This window comes from Lissotriton vulgaris, chromosome 8 (assembly GCF_964263255.1).
Source record: "Lissotriton vulgaris chromosome 8, aLisVul1.2, whole genome shotgun sequence".
Taxonomy (NCBI): Eukaryota; Metazoa; Chordata; class Amphibia; order Caudata; family Salamandridae; genus Lissotriton; species Lissotriton vulgaris.
Genome location: NC_141696.1, coordinates 29,717,307 through 29,736,937, shown reverse-complemented (window position 1 = coordinate 29,736,937; position 19,631 = coordinate 29,717,307). Strand labels below are relative to the sequence as shown.

General features: G+C 43.7%; 1 protein-coding gene across 1 annotated transcript in view; it reads right to left on the bottom strand.

The window, feature by feature from the left end:
• LOC147693295 (extracellular calcium-sensing receptor-like) overlaps positions 1 to 16,927 on the bottom strand; it is a 29,952-nt gene extending 13,025 nt beyond the window's left edge. The window contains exon 1 of the mRNA XM_086935904.1: positions 16,916 to 16,927. Within this exon, the coding sequence (XP_086792030.1) occupies positions 16,916 to 16,927 (12 nt within the window). The remainder of the gene's footprint in view (positions 1 to 16,915) is intronic.
• Positions 16,928 to 19,631: the final 2,704 nt, after the last annotated feature.

Genomic DNA, 19,631 nt, shown 5'->3' with positions numbered 1-19,631 from the left:
ATGCAGCGCTCCGAAAGAATATTATCCACCACTGCCAAATTTGAACAGGAATTTAAAAATATTTACACTAGTTAAACTTTATTGAAAATCAACGGAGTGCAATTGGGGACGCCCTTCCTCAGTAGGAGCAGTGCAAATCAACTACATTACCAATCCCCAAACTCAGGGGGATTTACCAATTTGCACAAAAGACCTCAACACCTTGTGGTTCACACAGATTAACAGGAGTGCGAGGGTCCTTATTCCATTTGGATTAAAAAAATTAGCAAGAACAGTCTCATGATCCATCTGGAAGTGGACTGTTGAGACCAATGTTTTGTAGGTCCCTTATTGTCAGTATTGTAGTTGCAGTTAGCTGTGTCAATGCCATGTCGATGTTACCGGGGACTTCGAATATCACCGGTATGGTGACAGAACACAGCCTTTAGTTTCCTCAGCTCAATTACAACCAGGTCTCACAGATTTCACAGCTGATCCAGGAAGTACAATGAGAGACAGCAGTAGTGACAGAGCAGTAGATACTATAAGATACATATGGAGGCAAACCAAATCAAAGTCATGAAATATTGAAAGACTTCCATTCAAATACACACCATATGCAGTTTCATAATGCAGGGTTTCATTAGATGAAAGTGTATAAGTAGATCTTAGCAAACATTAATCCCCAAAAAGCAGCACTCAGCAAAAACAATTGTACTTCAGGGGAGAAAAACAGAGGTAACGAGCAGCTTTGGAGAGAATTTTGATGCAGGTAAGCCTCCCTGTGAGTTTGACATGCAAATTTCACATATAAAGGAGGTGCCTCTCAGCTGCCATTTTAGCGTCAGGCAAACTCGTCAGCAATTTCATCCTAGGCGTCAAATAAGGGTATTGAAGCATATGTAGCACTGGGCGAGCGGCCAACATCATTTCATTGGGTCAAAGTCATTTGCCGAAGATTGAGGCCGTCTTTAGTTAAGCTGTGGACGAGATGCGTGCTGCTTGTCTTCAGGAGAAGCCACCACAATTTTGTGATTGTGGGAAGCAGCTGAGTGAAAAGTACAAAATATTGCTCCCTGAGGGTTCTTACCATCTTCTAGAACTTCATGAAGAGAGCAGGGCCCCTTCTAATGTCCGTAGATATCGTTGCTTTGGCGAGTGTAGGATTTTGGACGACCGGAATGAACACATTACATTCCATGCTCCAGGGAAAGATGGAGTCAGGGACCCATACACTCCAACTTCTAAGCCACACCCAAGAAGCTGTTCATTTTAATAATCAATTTTTCATGGTTTGAACAGGTATTTCTGTTTTGTTATATACGGGTTGACAAGCTTAGTTCTGATCACTGAGGGTAAGAAATTAAATATGTTCTGAAAAAGTCATTCCTTTTTGCACATCCAGCTGTTGTAATCATTAAATCTGCCAAGAAAACTTTGGTTCCAGAGGTCTAGAACACTACCTATTTATTTTATTATTATTATTTAGAGTGACATTTTCAAAGGCTCATGTGATTGTTGAGTTGTATGAGTAGTTGCTATGAATACTTAGTTGCTGAAGCTGATGGTAGTTTCTGGTCTTATCATTATTTTGAAATCTATACAGTTTCCAGATTCTGCAGTGAGGATGAAGGTATAATCATTGGTAGTGCTTTGCCCGAAATATATATTGAGCTAGATGATCATTTTACAGTCTACTGTTGAGACATCTGTACCGTAGATTGTGCACGAACATATTTATAGCCTTTCAGGTGGATTTTAGTCTAGCTGTTGTGTACATAGGCTGCAGAAATGAGTACAAAATGTCTAGGTATTCTCCTGTCGTCACCTTTTATGTTCTTCATTAATTTAACAATTATCTCCACAGTTGGCACTGTCTTAGCATTAATTTCTAAGTCCAGTAGTAGCTCTAACTTATTTAAACAAGAGAAACTATTGACTGTCACAAGTAGTCAGAAGGGGTAAGTATATATGGATTATTCATTTCAAATACACTGCTATGGAATATAAGGGTTAAAGTACCCCTGCAGTACAATATAATGATGTTGCAAGTCACTGAGGAGTACCATAGCCATATAAAGGAAAGAGGCTGAATGCAATATTCCTATCATATATTGCAGAGGCTAGTTTGTCCCATATAATACATGGTCACAACATGTCCTTTCCCACAAACCACTTGAAACCTTGCTGAGTAGCTCTTTCATTTGTAAGAGAGAGCATGTTTATTAGCAGTAAATATAGAAATAGAACCTCTACTGCAAAATTAAACACATCCAAAACCTGTTAGATATTTTTTGAAAAAGGATATTAGAACAGTTCAATGAAAGTCACTTTTTAAAACAAAATAGCTGCAGTACTTCAGAATGTGTAGAAAGATTCAGACAGATTATAATGTTTCAATAGTCATCTGATAAATGCAAAAAATAACATGTTCTTTCTCGTAAGCTACAAAAAAGAGCAGAAGAAAGAAAAGTAACATTTTATTTTCTTTGCTTTAAACAGCTGTTCCATGACATGATCTGCCTTTCACCTCTGCTGCTGGTGTAAAAGCAGGAGTTGTGGTGTCAGAATTCAACTACATCAGCGTTTTAAAGTTGATTTCTTTATTATCTGAAACTGGGTACATAAATAGTTGTTGTCTAAAGAAATTAAAGATAGGAGTTTATACAGGGATTGAAGAATCCCTTGGGTTATATTTGTTTCAAGGCAACCCTTTTGTCTTCCCACAGGACTTTCTGGTGCTTGAATATTCTAAGTTGTAAAGTTTGACAAGTAGTATTTTGCCGTTTCACATGTCTCCTGTAGACAGCTAGTATGGTAACAGGTGCAACAATCTAGTATTTCAATGCAGCAAATGCAATGCAGAAACAATGCAACTCTGGTATTCACGTTTTGTTTACCTGAAACGGCACAGCAAGCCGTGTTCTGTTGTGTGCCCCCGGACCTATCTTTCGGACCTTTGGTGATTCATATGTGTGCGCGGTTCCAAGCTGCGATGGGGAGCACCATCTCATAAGAAAGCAGAAATGGAGAGAACGTGGTCTTGACTGTCTTTGAACTGAAACAGCACAGTGAGCTGCGTTATGCACACTTACCCGTTGTTCCTGGACCTTACTATAAATAGGGACAATATTTGTATTATTGAACATGGGCAAACACACCCACTCAGGGAAGATTGTGATTTGCTTCGGAATACAAGTTCCATAAGACCTTTAAAATTAACATGTTACAAGAGTGGTCCACAAGGGGGCCATTGAAAGAATAAAAGCAGCATTTTTGCAAAGGTGAAGTGATTCTGTCTTGGCCTTTGGTACAGAGCCCCGAAGAAGTGGTTTGTTTCTTGAAATGCGTCAGCAGTCAATTTATCTGGAACATGGGGTAAGAGTGGAAGAGAAGCTGGATGGCTGGTGAGCTGTGAGCTCATTTGAGATGTCATCGGTGATGTCATGAGTGATGTTACTGACCATGTCGTGAGTGATGTAATAACGGATGCCATCAGCAGTGCATTGCGTTAGCGCGAGTTATAGTTACCTCAACTAACTATAACAGCTGAATTTCTCTGGTTTTGTATGAATGAAATGTCCAAATATATATAACATCCCTGAAGCCTAAGTTTTTTGGGTGACTTTCAAAGGCTTTTTAAATTCTTATTTCTAACTATAACGTCCCTGAATTGTCATCTTATCAAGAAACTATTTGTATCTAATGTTACAGCAGCTGAACTAATGCACAATTTCATTGAAGAACAGAAGTCTATAGTTTGTTTCGTGTCAACACTTAAAGGGTGCACCAACTTCAATGAACAATTACTACAACTGATGAAGCAAGATATTTTTGAAATTACAGCTAATAATAAAATGAAACATCAAGGAGCCACAGTATTACTGACAGATAAATTGCAAGCAATATGGGTTGCTTTGGAGAAGTCTGTGTCCAAATATGTAGGATTAAAAAAGATATTGCGTGTCAACAAAAACTATTGAGTAATTTTGCACTGCAATTTAAATGTAGAGGACGGGTTAGAAAATTATACAACAGGTAAAATAATTGATTTTACAATTTTCCAAAACAGAGACGAAGTTGAATATTTGGACATAAAATTTGATCAGATTAAGTATGTGAAGCAGATTGGCCTTTGTGTTGTATGTTTTTTACTAGTGAAAGTCTTATGTGGGCGACGTCGACAGCTCCCACTCTCTCTAGTATATGCTGTTACCGTCCATAAATCACAAGGTTTAAGTGTGGATGCAACTATTGTTAATATGGAAAGTACTGTATTTAAACAAGCATTTGCAATGCAATAGGTCTCGCATTAGGAAATTTTGAGCTATTGGTATTGTAAATGGCAATTTTTTTTATTTATGTGTTGGTTTTGAAAATAACTAAATTAATAGCTTTGTCATTTACAATGCCAATAATTTTAACTTTCGCAAATGTGACACCTATAGCATTTGTGATGCAATATGTGTTGTATTTACGTGACTTAGATGTATTGCTATTACAAATAACAATGGCTTTTAATTTTTTTAAATAATTAATACTTAAATATAAGTTATTGTAATTTATAATAGCAATAGCTTAAACTTTTGTAAATAACGTTTGTGAAGATTGTGTTCAGTGTATTTTATTGTGACGAAAATCCAAGGACAGAAGTGAAATTTTAACATCTTTCTGTGACATTTGTAATAAAGCTTGAAACATTGAGAGAACATATTTGTACCAGTTGTTGTTGAATGGTTGCACAGATTGATGCTGTGATGGTGTAGTGATGTTGTGGTGGCGACGAGTGATGCTGTGGCGTTCAGTGATGCTGTGGTAGAGCATAGTGATGTTGTGGGCCCCTGAGTGATGCTGTGGTGGTGCTGAGTGGTGCTGTGATGGTGCTGAGTGATGTTGTGATGGTGCTGAATGATGTTGTGGTGGTGCTGAGTGATGCTGTGGTGGTGCTGAGTGATGCTGTGGTCGTGCTGAGTGATGATGTGGTGGTGCTGTGGTGGTGCTGAGTGATAATGTGGTGGTGCTGAGTGATGCTGTGGTGGTGCTGAGTGATGCTGTGGTGGTGCTGAGTGATGCTGTGGTTGTGCTGAGTGAAAATGTAGTGGTTCTTAGTGATGCTGGGGTAGCGCTGAGTGATAATGTGGTGGTGCTGAGTGACAATGTTTGTACGGAGCAACAATTATAAGGTAGTGAGAGAGACAAGAAAAATACTAGCTATTTACAGTGAAAAGTACAGACCTAGTAGATTAATAAGCAGAGTAAGCAGCAGGTACTGCAGCACATGTCTGTGAGCGACGAGCATCGGCGTACACCAAGAAATTTTAAATCGCGCTTACAAGTATTTTTTAAACATACTATAGTGTAAAATTTGACATCTTTGTTATCACCGAAAATGGCCCTTACCTGAGTCACCAGCAATGAACAGTCGCTTTTGTAAAACCAACCTCATCAAAAGGTAAAAAAAGGAAATATTTTGCTTTATTAGTATGCAGGTTTAAAGAGGAACCGGAGTCGAAAATTCCGAAAAGAGTAAACACAAAGTCGGCAATGAAATAGAGTCACTAGCAATGAACTGGCGCTTTTGTAAATCCTACGGTTAGAACAAGACTCAGAGATTGAGTTGTTTTTTTGATGGAGTGGGATGAAGCCAATCCAAAGTCAATGGATAAAATTGGAAGGAAGAGTCATCAGGACCCAGGAGAAGGATCTCAATTAGAAGCAGGGCCTAGGAATAGGACCTCTTTCTTTGGACCACTGAACCAGGGCTAATGAAGCAGTATCCATCTTATAGCTTAGGTGTGGTCTTGTGCAATCTACTAGTTGCCTCCCGTACCAGGGCTTTGTTTCTGGAACCCTCCCTAAAAGCTTCAGAGCCCGAGGCAGATTGACCCAAGACTGGTTAAGAATATGACAAACATGAGGCTGAAGAATGGCTCAAGCGGAATTTATTGGTACTGTTGGGGTACTGAATAGGATGATTGTTGTGAGAAATAAAATTATTTTTCTGCATATTTTGGGAGGGATCGCTAGTGTCAGAGATGAAGGACTGAGTGTAAGCATACAGCTACTGCAGTGGGTGAGGTAATTTGTGTTTTTTACACCATCCAAACTGCTTTAATTCCAGTATTGCCACTGAGATCGTTCTGTAAGTTGCAATTTTTAATGACCTATTTTTGAGAGTATTGGACAATTTGACCTTCTGTATCATTAAATGAACAATGTGGGCAACGCTGCGTGTGTACCATTTTATATTTGGTCTAGGAGATGCAAAGGTGTGCACTTGGGATGTGGTGAAATTTAAGGCTGGAGATGTTTTGCACGAGAGCATCAGCACTGATGGTATTTTCCTCTTGGCCCACAGTGAGGCGGGCCTCACAGAGTTAGGGTTGGCCTCATTGCCACGTGCACCATGAATGTTGAAAACGAGGACATGGACAGACCATGCGAAGAGCTGCCAGTCCCAGAGGCGTAGATTGGGTATCTTGAATTCTGAGATGTCAGAGCCCTTCCACTTCACTGGTGAACGTATTGACCACTTGAGTAAATCTAAAGGTGCTGTCATATCTTTGTTTGCCTCTTGTGTGTCAGGTCAGGTGACGAGTTTGCTGAGCAGGGACAGCAGAATGAGATCATCTCCTAGGCTGCTAGGGTTAGAGGTAAAAGGTTAATGCGTTTTCGTTGAAGGTTTATAGACTGACTTACAGGTGACAGATTTTACCAGAAGGCGTCATGTAAACTGTGCATCATCTTTCAGCCGAACTGCGTAAGATTAAGCTTTTTTTCTATATTTTTTAGGATATTCTAGTTAAAAAGTGGTAGCGCTGAGAGTATAGAACCAGATGTGGTTAACCAGGAGTCACTGAGGAGTAAATAGCTAAAGCTGCTATCATAGTTAAGGTTGTGAATCCTTGTGACATGTTGGCAATACCCATACAGTGAAGAGTCCACCTCTGATGAAAAGCCCCGAATTGCATGTGATAAGCGCTGTCAATGGTAGATTCAGCAAACACTGAGCAGAAGCATGCGAGACTGTGGGTCGAACAAATGAGGCTTCTGCTGGGATTGTTGTGCCTACTCCAAGCTTTGTGACCACTTGTGGAAATAGGAGCGCAATTTCCCTCATGGTAAATAGGTCACAACCCTTTTGATTAGGCACTTGTCAGGTTTTCTTGTGCTATCTACTGGTAAAGAGTGAGACGTATGAGCGTATGGGGGAAGGGAGGTGCGCGTGGCTGCAGCGAGAATATGCCATGGGCGCATGGGAATTGAGCAGGTGTGATTTGATGGTGAGATGCTTAGTGGGTCAGGCAATGGTGATTTCTGGACTTTTTTGCATGACTGTCCATACCTGGAATTGGAAGCTATGTCTCTTGTTTTGGTTGGTGACTTGATGTTTGTGAAGTGGAGAAGCGCTCCCCTGGGTTTGCAGAGTTTAAGAGAAGGTTTGAAGTGGATGGTGGCCTGCAGAAACACAGCCTCACACTCCTTGTACTACACAGGGTTCAACAAAGTACACAGGGTTCCCCATAATGCTTGGTGATAATAATAAACAAAAGCAGCAACGTCACTGCTACGCCCGGGAACAGTTGTAATTCAAGGCGCGTGAACTCGCGTTCCGTGGCTGCCTTACACGGCGCGAGGTCTCTGTGAGGGTGACAACGTTCAACTGGCACGCGCGGTAAAGCCGCGGGCTTGAGTCAGAGCGGGCGGATGGATGGACTGCTGCTGCTGGTGGATGCCATTGAGAGGCAGCGGCTGGAGGCGGTGCCCAAGCGAAAAGCGGCATAGCCCAGTATCCCCGCACAGTATCACAACCCGCCGCTCGCACCCTAAATGCCAAGGGATAGTCACCGCGGCCTCGAACTGGGCTATACCAGTGCCCCACTTTCAGGGGCTACCGTTCATAGAGGCTGTGCTCGGAGGGCCTGTAGGAGCATAGGGGCAACAGGCAGCCCGGCAGAGATGCCACACAGCGGGAGCCCAGCCTCCTGAGCAGAGCTCCCACCGGGGGAGGGCGGAGGCAGCCGCGCTCAGTATGTCTTCGTCGCTGGGGGCCCCCTGGTTTAGGGCCCACGCCCGGCCCCCGAGATCCCTGACCTGAGCCACCTGACCAAGGAGGAGCGCAGCAGCATCATGGCAGTCATGGACCGGCAGAAGTAGGAGGAGGAGAAAGAAGAGGCCATGCTCAGGTAAGCGCCACCAGCACCGGTGTGTGTGCGTGTGAATAGGGGAATTCTTGTAGGGAAGATGGAAGCTATCGGAGTGCCTTTTGGGGATGCTTTGGGGCGCCATATCGATGGTCTTATATAGCTGCTGAGCAGGCATCTAGGAAGCTCTACCTCCTGCACTTCTATTCCTTCAGGGGAGTGGAGAATAGAGGGTACAGAGTGGACCGAACCACCGCGAGACACTGAGCAAGAGAGCAGCGGCGCGCACACTCTGAGGCAGCCCCCACCGCGTGGGCGGCGCACGCACAGAAAGGAACCCAACACCAGGAGGTGCGGAGCGCACGCACACACGCGGTGCCCAGCGCCGAGGTAGGACATAGGAAAAATCCTATTTCTTGGCTCATTTTCAGGACCAATTAAACTATTGCACTGCTTCACCCTGAGGAAGACAACCAACGCTTGGGACTTGAGCAGGCAGGGCACTTTGCAAGGGCAGATGGGAGGGCACTATTAAGTTCACAGTAGAGCTCTTTGGAAGAGATGAAAAGTTGTCTTAATTCAACGGAAGGGGGTATAGGAGGGAACTTTAGAAGTGAGGTGAGGTAAGGAGGGGAGTATGTGCATGCGTGAGTGTGGCTGCGCGCGTGTTTGAGAGAGGCGAGAGGCGCTGTGTGAATGTGGGACAGGAGATGTGCACAGCGCCGGGCTGGACTTGCGCGTCCACAAACCCGAATCGCTGCGCGTGCCCCGGTTTGTCTACTACCTGGAAACTTTAATATGTATACCATATAAAAAGCTAATGGCCACTTGTTTTTTTAATCATAAAAAAATTATAGATTCATCCATTCATTCCTCAATACTCCAGTAGCTGTTAATACAAGCCTTGATTCTCAGCAGGTTGGACTATTGCAATGCATTGTATGTTGGTCTCCCTGCCTATCTTATGCGGAGACTGGGGAGGCAGTTTTGAGTTTTACTTGCTGTAGACTAGCAGCATGTATCACCTGCTGAGAAGAAATTAATGCCATTTCACTTCCTGAGCTGGAGGTTATTTCTCTTTTAGTGAAGGCTTAGCGATGTTTTTACTTGCTAAGACAGAAGTCTCCTCTATAGTCTGCTTATGGCTATCCACATGCTGGTACTGGTGGGCATGTCGGTGGGTTTGTCATGCTGGCAAGGCAGATATATGTTCTCTCCTTTTGAGGAGGTAATCATATTCTTTTACTTGTTACTGGGACTGTTGGGTGCTTTCTGCTGCTGAGTAGGCCTTTGTGTTTTTAACCTGATGAGAGCGCATTTATGTACTCTCACCTGCTGAGCAGGCAGTCTTGCTTTTACCTGCTCAGGAGATATTTATGTTTTATTTCCACAAAAGGAAGAATTATTTTCGTTTGCTGAGAAAGTTGTGTGTTTTCTTCACTCTTGTGGGCAGTTGTGTGTTGTCATCTTCTGGCGGAGGCCGAGCGCAGCAGTCTAGACGAGGGGTGCCTTTTAAGCATGCCAGAGATGGAATTGGTTCGAGGTGCTGGATAAATTGCTTTGTGGCAGATGCAGAGAGCCTTCAACCAACATCTTTTCTTAACTGGGAGCCAACATTACCAGTTGCACATAGGCACTATCAAATCTCTGCATGCCAAATATCAGTCTGGCAGCTGTGATGCGTGGAAACATACAACTGCCTACAAACCATGTACACATGTATCCATACTGCGAGTACATATAACATACAAATGCCAGGCAGGGGGCAACCATGTGACTGCATCCCCTGCAGGTTTAAACCTATGACTGCACATCTAAAGGTTGCAAAGGACTGCCCGTCAGCAACAAAAAAAAGACAGAATTGTACAGCATAATTTTTAAGATATCCTCATCAATTATCCGCTATTCCTCATTTATTATTTCCTGAATCATCACTCCTCTTCGATCACCCTCATTAGCCATCCGTCCTCCCTCACACGACTATCTGCGCTGCGGAACTGGGCAGGGGGCCTACCGCCGGTCCGCTTTCTTCCTCTCCCCCTTAGCCCCCGCTTTCATTTTAATTTTATTTAGTGCATTTTTATAAAGCGTGGACATTACCCGAAGGTGTCAGAGCGCTGTACAGTAGAGCTAGTTATGTTACAAGAGAAAAGTGGTACAAAATAGAAGATTACAAAGACTAAAAATTAAGGGTACACAAACACAAAATCCACCACAGCACGCAGGGGTGAGGAATGCACAGGAAAAAATACAAATTTACAATGAAGAGCGAACTTCCAAGAGGGGCCTGAGAATGAAGGGTACACAAGCACAAATTGCAACACAGCACGCAGGGGTGAGAAATGCACAGAAAAAAATACAAATTTACAATGAAGAGCGAACATACAGAGTGCAACCACTCTCCCCAAAGACTTTTAGATAACAGGGCACAGACGGAGCCTCCAAAGACCCTCGGAGCAGTTAGATTCACAGGATGGTTGCTCTGGAGCCTCAGAACTAGAAACCACATGAGCTGGGCAGGAGGACCATTGCTCGGCAGAGGGAAAGGGCACGGTGCGCTCGGGGTGGCGCTGGTCACAATAGCACCAACCAGACATGACAATAGACCCAATTCAGGGCAGACACACACAGCCCGTCTGCTCCCACCTCCAGCCCACAGAATGCCCCCAGAGGAGGGCTGGAGGTCTGCCTGTCACTGGGAACGCCACCCATGAACTGGTGATTCCAACTGGGGCCCGTCCCTCCCCTCTCAAAGCATATCCGCTCTATGCCTTCTCCACAGCTCAGACCGCTTCCATCCCCTGAAACTTTCGCAGAGACAGGGCTAGGGGGCAGAGGGTCACAGACAGAGTCCACGTGGGTCTGCTGATTGCCCCACTCCCCTGTTCAGGGTGCAGCCAGAGTAGACGGCCAGGTTATTTAAGCGCTGTAAAACAAACATATGCCCCACCCTCACCAGAATGTGTCCTCACTAAACTTCAAGGGCCTCGGGCGCAAATGGGGCCTCCTGAAGGGTTCCAGGGGTCTGGGTGATTCCTGTGGACCCCTGGCTGCTCCGGCCCGCAGGAAACCTTCAGAAATGGAAGGCCCGGGCCTACGGGCCGTTTGGAGAGACATCGATGCGCCTGGGACTCTCGTTAATAGAACCAACCCCATCTTTTCACACCACATCCAAAGTGGACTTCTCCAGAGCTCAGGCTAGTCCCAGGTCCAGAATCCCTTCAGGGACCCCTCGAGTGACGGGGGGGGGGGGGGTGAGGGGGGTGCTGAACCTGGGCAGCGCGCTCTGAACATCTCCCCTCCTAGCAGCGCCAGGCCCAGGGAGAGCGTGGAGTAGAGCCCCTGCAGCTCCACTCTGCCTACTGATTAAAGGTTCAGCCCCCCCCTAAATTTTTTCTTAGCCCCCCCCCCCCCCCCCCCCCGAAATTTGGCTCTAGTTGCGCCTCTGGCATAGGTCATGTTTATTACGGAGGTGGGGGAAGTTACTGGACACCGGTAGACCAGCGGGCTGGGACTAGGGCCTAGCTTCAGGGTTGCTAGGATTACAAATTCCCATAGCAGGGGTTGAGAAAAAGACCCCGGGGCAGCAAGCTCATTTCTAACGAGCATCTTTGTGAGTTTGTCGCTGTGGAGAAATAACTCTCCTGCGCGCTGTGCCAGGCCCTGGGGAATTTTTTTAACTTAAAATTGGGCTTAAATGCGATCACACAACCTCTCAAAGCCATTTTTATCCCTCTGCACCCAAGCCTTCCTGCGCACTCCCGCTGGTATGTGTGTGACCTTCACCCCACCACCTCCAAATTACACTTGAATCTGCGCTGTGTCCTGCATGCAATCTCCGCGTGTTTGTGTGTCACCAGGCCTTTCATTTTTTATTTCGAATCCGGCCCAGTTGTGACGGTGCCACGCCCCAGACAGAGCCGTGCAAAACTGAACAGAGATGACGGTCCTGACTACACTCACCTGCAAACAGGGGGCCGGGGGGGCTGGAAATAATTAAATGTTGTGCCTCGCTCTCTTTCTCCATCGTCGACTCGTCTCTCTCTGGCCTTTGACATCACGAGATGCCTGCCTCCTTGACCTCGCCTCACCATCACGCGCATTTTGCGCGAGCCCAGCCCCAATGCGCATGATCAACACCCAGACCCTACCCTAAGAGGTGAACTACACCTCGGATTGTCGGCCGCGCGCAGACGCAGGGGCCGGGCAGAGGAGACATCTACGCGCTGCGTGCGTCATGGATCTGCAGCAGCAGCTGCATTTATTTAATACATTATTCATTATGAATTGCCTAAATCGGACACGGCCAGTACAGAAGAAGTTCACAACAGTAAGTACTACTGTACAGCAGGCACTCACGTTGATCTTAAGTGACGGTGCACATAAGCAGGGGAGGATCGCCGGAGAAGACATGGAGCCTGATGCCGAGACTGACACGCGGAAAGAGCCAGGTGAGTGGGGGTGTGTGGTATTGGTGGGGGAATGTGTGTGTGCATGTGTCTGAGTGTGCCGCTTAGTTGTGTGGGGTGGCGGGGGGGGGGGGGGTTCTCTGCGCTCCTCTGTGTGTGTGTGCGCGTGATTGAGAGGCGAGAGGCTGCCTTCCTGTGCACAGTTGGAGCAAGAGATGTGCACGGCTGGGGGGCGGGGCCAGGGGGCGCGTCCACGAGGTGTAATCGGCGCTCGTGGCCATTTCTAGGTCGCTTCACAAGGAACTCGGTAACAATAGGTCGAGAGCTCGACCTAAAAAGGAATGTCATATGTACATTGTCACAAATTAGAGTATTGCCTGGTTTGTTTTTAAGTGATTTTGATGAACATAAAGTTAGTACTAGTGGAAGCTGCGTAAGAGAGAACAATTGTTTGAGAAGTGTATACACACCTAATTTGGGCCAATACCCTATTTATGAGAAAAGGATAATATGTCCAAAACAGAAGATTACAAAAGAGTGAACAGATGCCGGACAAAATAAAGGACTGAAGAACAAAGTAGAAGCTGGTAAGAAGAGAAAACTGGAAAATGATGGCGATACTTTAAGTTTCCAGTTGGAATACAGTTCATGTGTCAACTGCTATGCAAATGTTGTTCTCAATGTAATGTTTTGTTTATCACATCTAGTGTCAACTAAAATCATCAAAAAAACAGATAAGAGATTGTGTGCTGCCCTATTTCACTCACAACAATATTAAGTGACAACACTGTGACACATTCGCCTTAGGTATTCAAGACCTCTTAAATATATGTAGTGTATCGGTAATGTTTACTTTCAACAGATAACAAGACACACAATAATTTATTATTGGTACATTTGGAGTTTTAAAAGAAGAAGATGTAAATATAGATGATTTATTTGGACTAAGTAACACATGGAACCATCACTCTGAAGTTTGTGATTATTCATCAATCACTCAAATAAGTTCTGAGGGTTTTCTCCATTTAAAATTACAAGATTCGAAACTGTGCCTTTTGAGAACTTTTTGAATAATTCTGACCAAAATATGACTGCCCAAACTGTAGATCAGATAATAGCTCTAAGAGTACACTAGTGAAGTCTATGGCTTGGCATGGGTTAGAAATACTTTTATTCAAAACAAAGGTAGTGCGGTTAGTGGAAACCACATGTGGTTCTTGGAAGGAAAAAAAGCTTCAAATGAATATCTGGGGGCAGATTTACAAGCCCCTTGTGCCACTTTGGCATCACTTTTAACATGGGAAAAGTGATGCAAAAGTGGCGTAAGGGGCTTGTAAATCTGCCCCTGTGGTTTAAAAATCAAGAGAAAACTGAGTTATAAGCATCAGCTTCTAGCAATGAGGGCTAAAGCCTAAACTCGTATATACGGCTTAAAGTTATTACAAAAGAAATTAAGCTGTCCATTTTACAGCCACCTATTATCCGTTATGTCGCCACAGTCAATGCCTTCTGTCACATATGGTAGCAACATTTTGAGGGGATTTGAAACCGCAATCCTGAATCGTATTTTAAAAATGTCTTCCTCATTCAGCAAGCAGCATCACCGGCTCAAGTACAACTAAAGTTTGGTTTGACCAATCAAATACACCGTAATAAAACTGCTTTTATTTAACTAAGTGGAAGGTTTAGAGCAGCGACAAGCAATTTGATTGAGAATATGTGTTGGAAAGAAGTAGAAGTTTAAGGAGAGAATAAAATACAAGGTACCTGGAGCTTTTACTTAGCACAGGTTATTGGAGGATCTTTGCTCTCAAAACATTTGGAACTCAGGCATGGGCAAACAGGCCCTCAACAAAGCATTACATTTTTCAACAAAAATCCTGTCTAACATAACAGATGAAAACAGTTTATTACAAAGACGTCATGCCTGGGCGGCGATTAATTCATATGTCACCAGGAAACCTCAGGTTTATTTATTAGCACATTTCTCAACAATTTAAAAACATCAATTCATTATTATATGCTTTGGAATGTAGGATACAAAGGATTTGATCCCCTCCTGGGAAGACCAGCACCAAAATCAAGACTGCAGATTGTCCAACAAAAACATGATTCCCTATCACATATTCTCTGTGCCTGTCCGAAGCTCTTAAAAGAAAGAAAGATACTTTTGAAAGAAATATTCATTAATATGAACATACGAACATGCAGAGAAGCTGTAACCACCTGGTTAGATGGGTCTTCGATTCTGCTAGTCTGCAGGGGGTTTAAATTAATAAATTTGTACCTAAAGGAATTAGGAAGAGTTGCAGAAGAAAATCAAATAATAAAAAAATACAGTTGTATGATGATGATTATAGTCTTTAAGATGAGGACAATGTTAGGGTTTCAGCACTTTATGGACAGTATAATTGATTTTATGAAGTGCAGAACAATGAGCAAAGATGTTATTCTTTTTATTAAGTGTTCTTTTTATTACATATAGGATGCTTTAAGTAATGTAACTGAAATTACACGGTGTAATGGTTTTAAAAGATCGAACATTTGAATAAACTTGACTTTGACTTCGATAGCTCTATGTTTATCCTTATACTTACCTTATAGTAATGCTACTGAAATGTAGAACAGATGGTTCAGCATTGGAAAATTGAATTATAAACTTCAAAGCTGTAAAGATTTTCATTTCAGGCAGAACTTTTAATAATTCAGCTATCCTCTTTTTTGAAGGAATCAATGCAACCTCTCAACACAACAGTGTCTTTAAAAAAATATGAAACTGGATGATTCAAACCAAGACTTCCTTCTAAGTTACCAAACTCTTATCTTCAATTAAAGTTCTAATTAGGAATTCTGAATATAAAATTGGTGTGTGGTGTTTCTTTTTACTCTACAACTTGAGAAAGCCCCTGGTCACGGGTCGCAGAGGCAAAACATGTGTTTGTTAGTCCTCACTAAAGTCTTTCCTTGTGGTGATCATTTATGACCCTAAATAAATCTGGAGAAGCTTCCTACCTCATTCTTCCAAGTTTTAAAATAAAAATAGACACTAAGGGCTCATTAGGATTGCGGATTTTCTGCATTCTCTGGGCCGGCGGAAGCCACGGCCGGCCCGGAGGATGCGGAAAATCCGGTGCGGACCCACGAAAGACCCACCGCCACATTAGGATGGCTTGTGGGTCCTGGTTTCAGTCCGCTGCTTTTCCGCCGCGGTTGGCTTACAACCGCGGCGGAAAAGCTCTAATATGGTGGTGGTGTCTTCCAGACACCGCCAGCCATATTAGGATGTGTGTAAAAAAATGCTTTTCCGCGGCAGGTTTTCCGCCATGGAACTTCACTGCGGGGGCCCGTTGCGGGCCCCCTGGGTGAAGAGGGGCATGGGGGGTGCACATGGGGGGTACCTATGGTACCCCCCTGTATTTGTATGCAGAAAATCGGCAGGCACCACACGGTGCCTGACGCTTTCTGCATGCAAATGCAATGTATGCATTTTTACCATTTTTACCATTGCGGCGGGTGCAGCTTGAAGCCGCACCCGCCGCAATATTAAAAATACAGGATGTGGCTGCCAGGGTGGCGGTCACATCCCAATTTTACAGGAGGGAACTCCGCAGGCCATGCGGAGGTTCCCTCCTACTCAGGGGTCGTGGACGGACGCAAGTCCGTCCGCGATCCAAATGGGCCCCTTAGAATGTACCCTTACGAATTCTCATAAATCCCACTACTCGAATAAGTGTTATTTGATGTCTCAAAACTTTTTTCCTGCCACAGACATTTTGCTTATACATAACTATGGGAAGTGTTTTTAAATGTTAGGTGTTCTTGCATTGATTTCCTAATAGTTTGTGTTCCCTATTTTATAATGCAAACATACTCTCATAACTACGCACTCATCCATATAGTCACTCACTCCCACAACCACTCACTTACTCATATAACTACTCACACACCACTTATTTATTCATACAACCACACATACACCCATGCAGTCACCCATACCGCTACTAATAATACCACTCATTTAGTCCTATAGGTGCCCATATACCCTCTCACTAAATCATCCAGCTGTCCACACTACTAGTAAGTGACCCATACAGCCACTCATAGTCGTGGTCAGTCACACATACAGCCACACATTAATCTATATACCCATTGATACTAGAACACACATATACTCATACATGCATTCACTCACTTATACAGCCACTCACACACCCATTGCCACTTGTACTAGTAGTCAATCAACCATATCCACCCATTCAGAACTACACTAACACATCCATTCACTCATCCATAGAGCTAGTTAGAGATACACTCACTCATAATACATCCACTCAATCACTCATTTAGTCTTCCATACATCTAATAACACTACCACTCACTTACCCATGTAGCCATCTTACTAATTTATACATTTACTGACACTTGCAGTTACTTACCCATACAGACACTCACAGTAGTGCTCTGTCACCCATATGGCCACTCACACTGTTACTCACTGACCCATACAGTCACTGACACTATCTCACACTCACTCATACAACCACTTATACATGCACTCACTCACTTATACAATAAATGACAAATGCATTTACTCACTTTTATAGCCAGTGCTACTAGCAGTCACCCACCTATATAGCTAGTCATGCAGCCACTCACACATCCATCGAAGTACTCTACTCACACACCCACTCACTCAATCATACAACAACTCACTCAGCACAGGTGCAAAGTCAGTGATACTGCCACTTACACAACCATTCACTCCCCCATATGGCCACTCACATAGCCACACACTCACCTATAGAGTCACTGGCATACACACTCACTCACTCCCATACAGCTACTAACACACACACACACTCACCAATAGAGTTAATCAATCACAAACATATACACCCACAGTCACTCTTGTATAGAACCATTGACACAGCCACTCATACACCCACACAGCTAATTACAGACCTATTCAGTCACCCACACAACCACTAAGATAACGTTCACCCATGTATCCGTATAGCTACTAACACACACTCACTCATATGTACAGCCACTTTCACAGTCACTCACTTAGCCATACAGATATTCACACAGCCACTCACTCAACCATAGACTACTCAGACACCCATTCTCATATACAGCCATATACACAGCCAGTAGCATACCCACAAAGCTACTTACAGCCCCATTCATTCACTCACACAGAAACTTGAACAGGCACTCAGTCACCTATAGATCAACTCTCACAACTGTTCACCTATCTACATGGCCACTCACACAATCATTCACATACCCTTCTAACCACTGCCAGAATCACTCTCCCATACCGTCACTTACACAACCAATCACTTCCCCATACAGCTACTTACACAGTGACTCACTCACCCATACAGCCACTCACAGATTCACTCATTCACCTATACAGACACTCCTACAAATATTTGCTCGCCCATACAGTTACTACTATAACCATTCACTCATCCATATGACCACTCCCTCAACCTCATGCAGAAAGTCACTCAACCATATAGCTAGTTACACAGGGAATCACACAACTATGCAGTCACTCATAGAACCATTTACTCACCCATACAGACACCCACACAAACTCTCATTCACTCATACAACAACTCACACAATCATTCACTCACCTATACAGTTTCTGATACAGCAATAACTCACCCATAAAGCCACTTATGCAACCATCCACTCAGCTATACTTTCACAAACACTCACTCTCACATATGGCCACTCACACAGCTATTCACTCAACCATTCAGTCACTGACACACACACAATCACTCATCCATACAGCTACTCACCCATATAGGCAGTAATAGAGCCACTCACTCAACCATACTGCTCATATAATAAGTCACTCACCCATGCAACACTCATGCTTTCAGTCAATCACCCATATACCTCTCATGCACTGACCCATGCACACTTCACACATATACACACTCATGCACTAACTCACCAGCCATACATCACTCATCCACTCACTCATACATAGACATACTCATGTACTAAATCACTAACCCATACAAATACTCATGCACTCAATCAATCACCCATACACAACTCATGTACTAACTCAATAACCCATACATGCACTCAAGCACTCATACACACACCCATGCACTCAATCAATCACCCATACACCACTGATGCACTCTATCAATCACCCATACACCAATCATGTACCCATTTACTCACAAATACACAACTCATGCATTCACTCACTCATCCATATACACCCTGATGCACTCATTCAACCATAAACACACACTCATGGATTGTATTGATCTCCCTTGCTCCACTGATTCACTCATTAACTCACCCATATATGTACTCATGCACTCACTCACTCACTCACCCGTAAACACAATCATACAGATACGCATACAGATGCTCACCCACCCATACAGCCAATCACACAACCATTCAGACACCCATACAGATACTTTGCCAGGTTGTTACTACTTCACTTAAAACAGCAAAAGAATTATAGGTCTCCAATGTAATGCCACTGAAATGGAGACAATTAAATATCCAACATATTTTATAATAAATATTATTATTGCTGTAAAGTGTTTGAATTGTCAGCCATCAAATTGTTAATAACACACTGTGGTCTTAAACATATGTCCCAGGGCCTTTCCTTTCCTTTTGTCTGGCCACAAACATGCCCTTAGAACAATCCACTAGAGAACTCTGATATCCTGAGCCCATCTGTAAGAGTGCAAGTTAGGGAATGGATTGAAAATGAATTAGTAATCTCCACAGGTCATGTCTCCTATGACCTAGGAAATATAGGATGCCTTGTTGTTTGACTATTTCTGGAGATGGGGTGGGCTGGCTTCAGCCCTTCTGCATCATCTCAAACACACTTTAAATATATTGGTGGTGCCCAGTCCCCTCCTTGTGGTAAAACAAAAAGGAGATATGCAATCCCCTCATGGGGGATTGTAAAATACTCAATTCACCAGGATGATAAATAATTAATTAATATCTTGTCCACTCTTTGTCTTTGTGATGCATACATTCTTCTTCATCACAGGTACCCTGTGACCACCATGGGTAACCACATGCCTTTGTC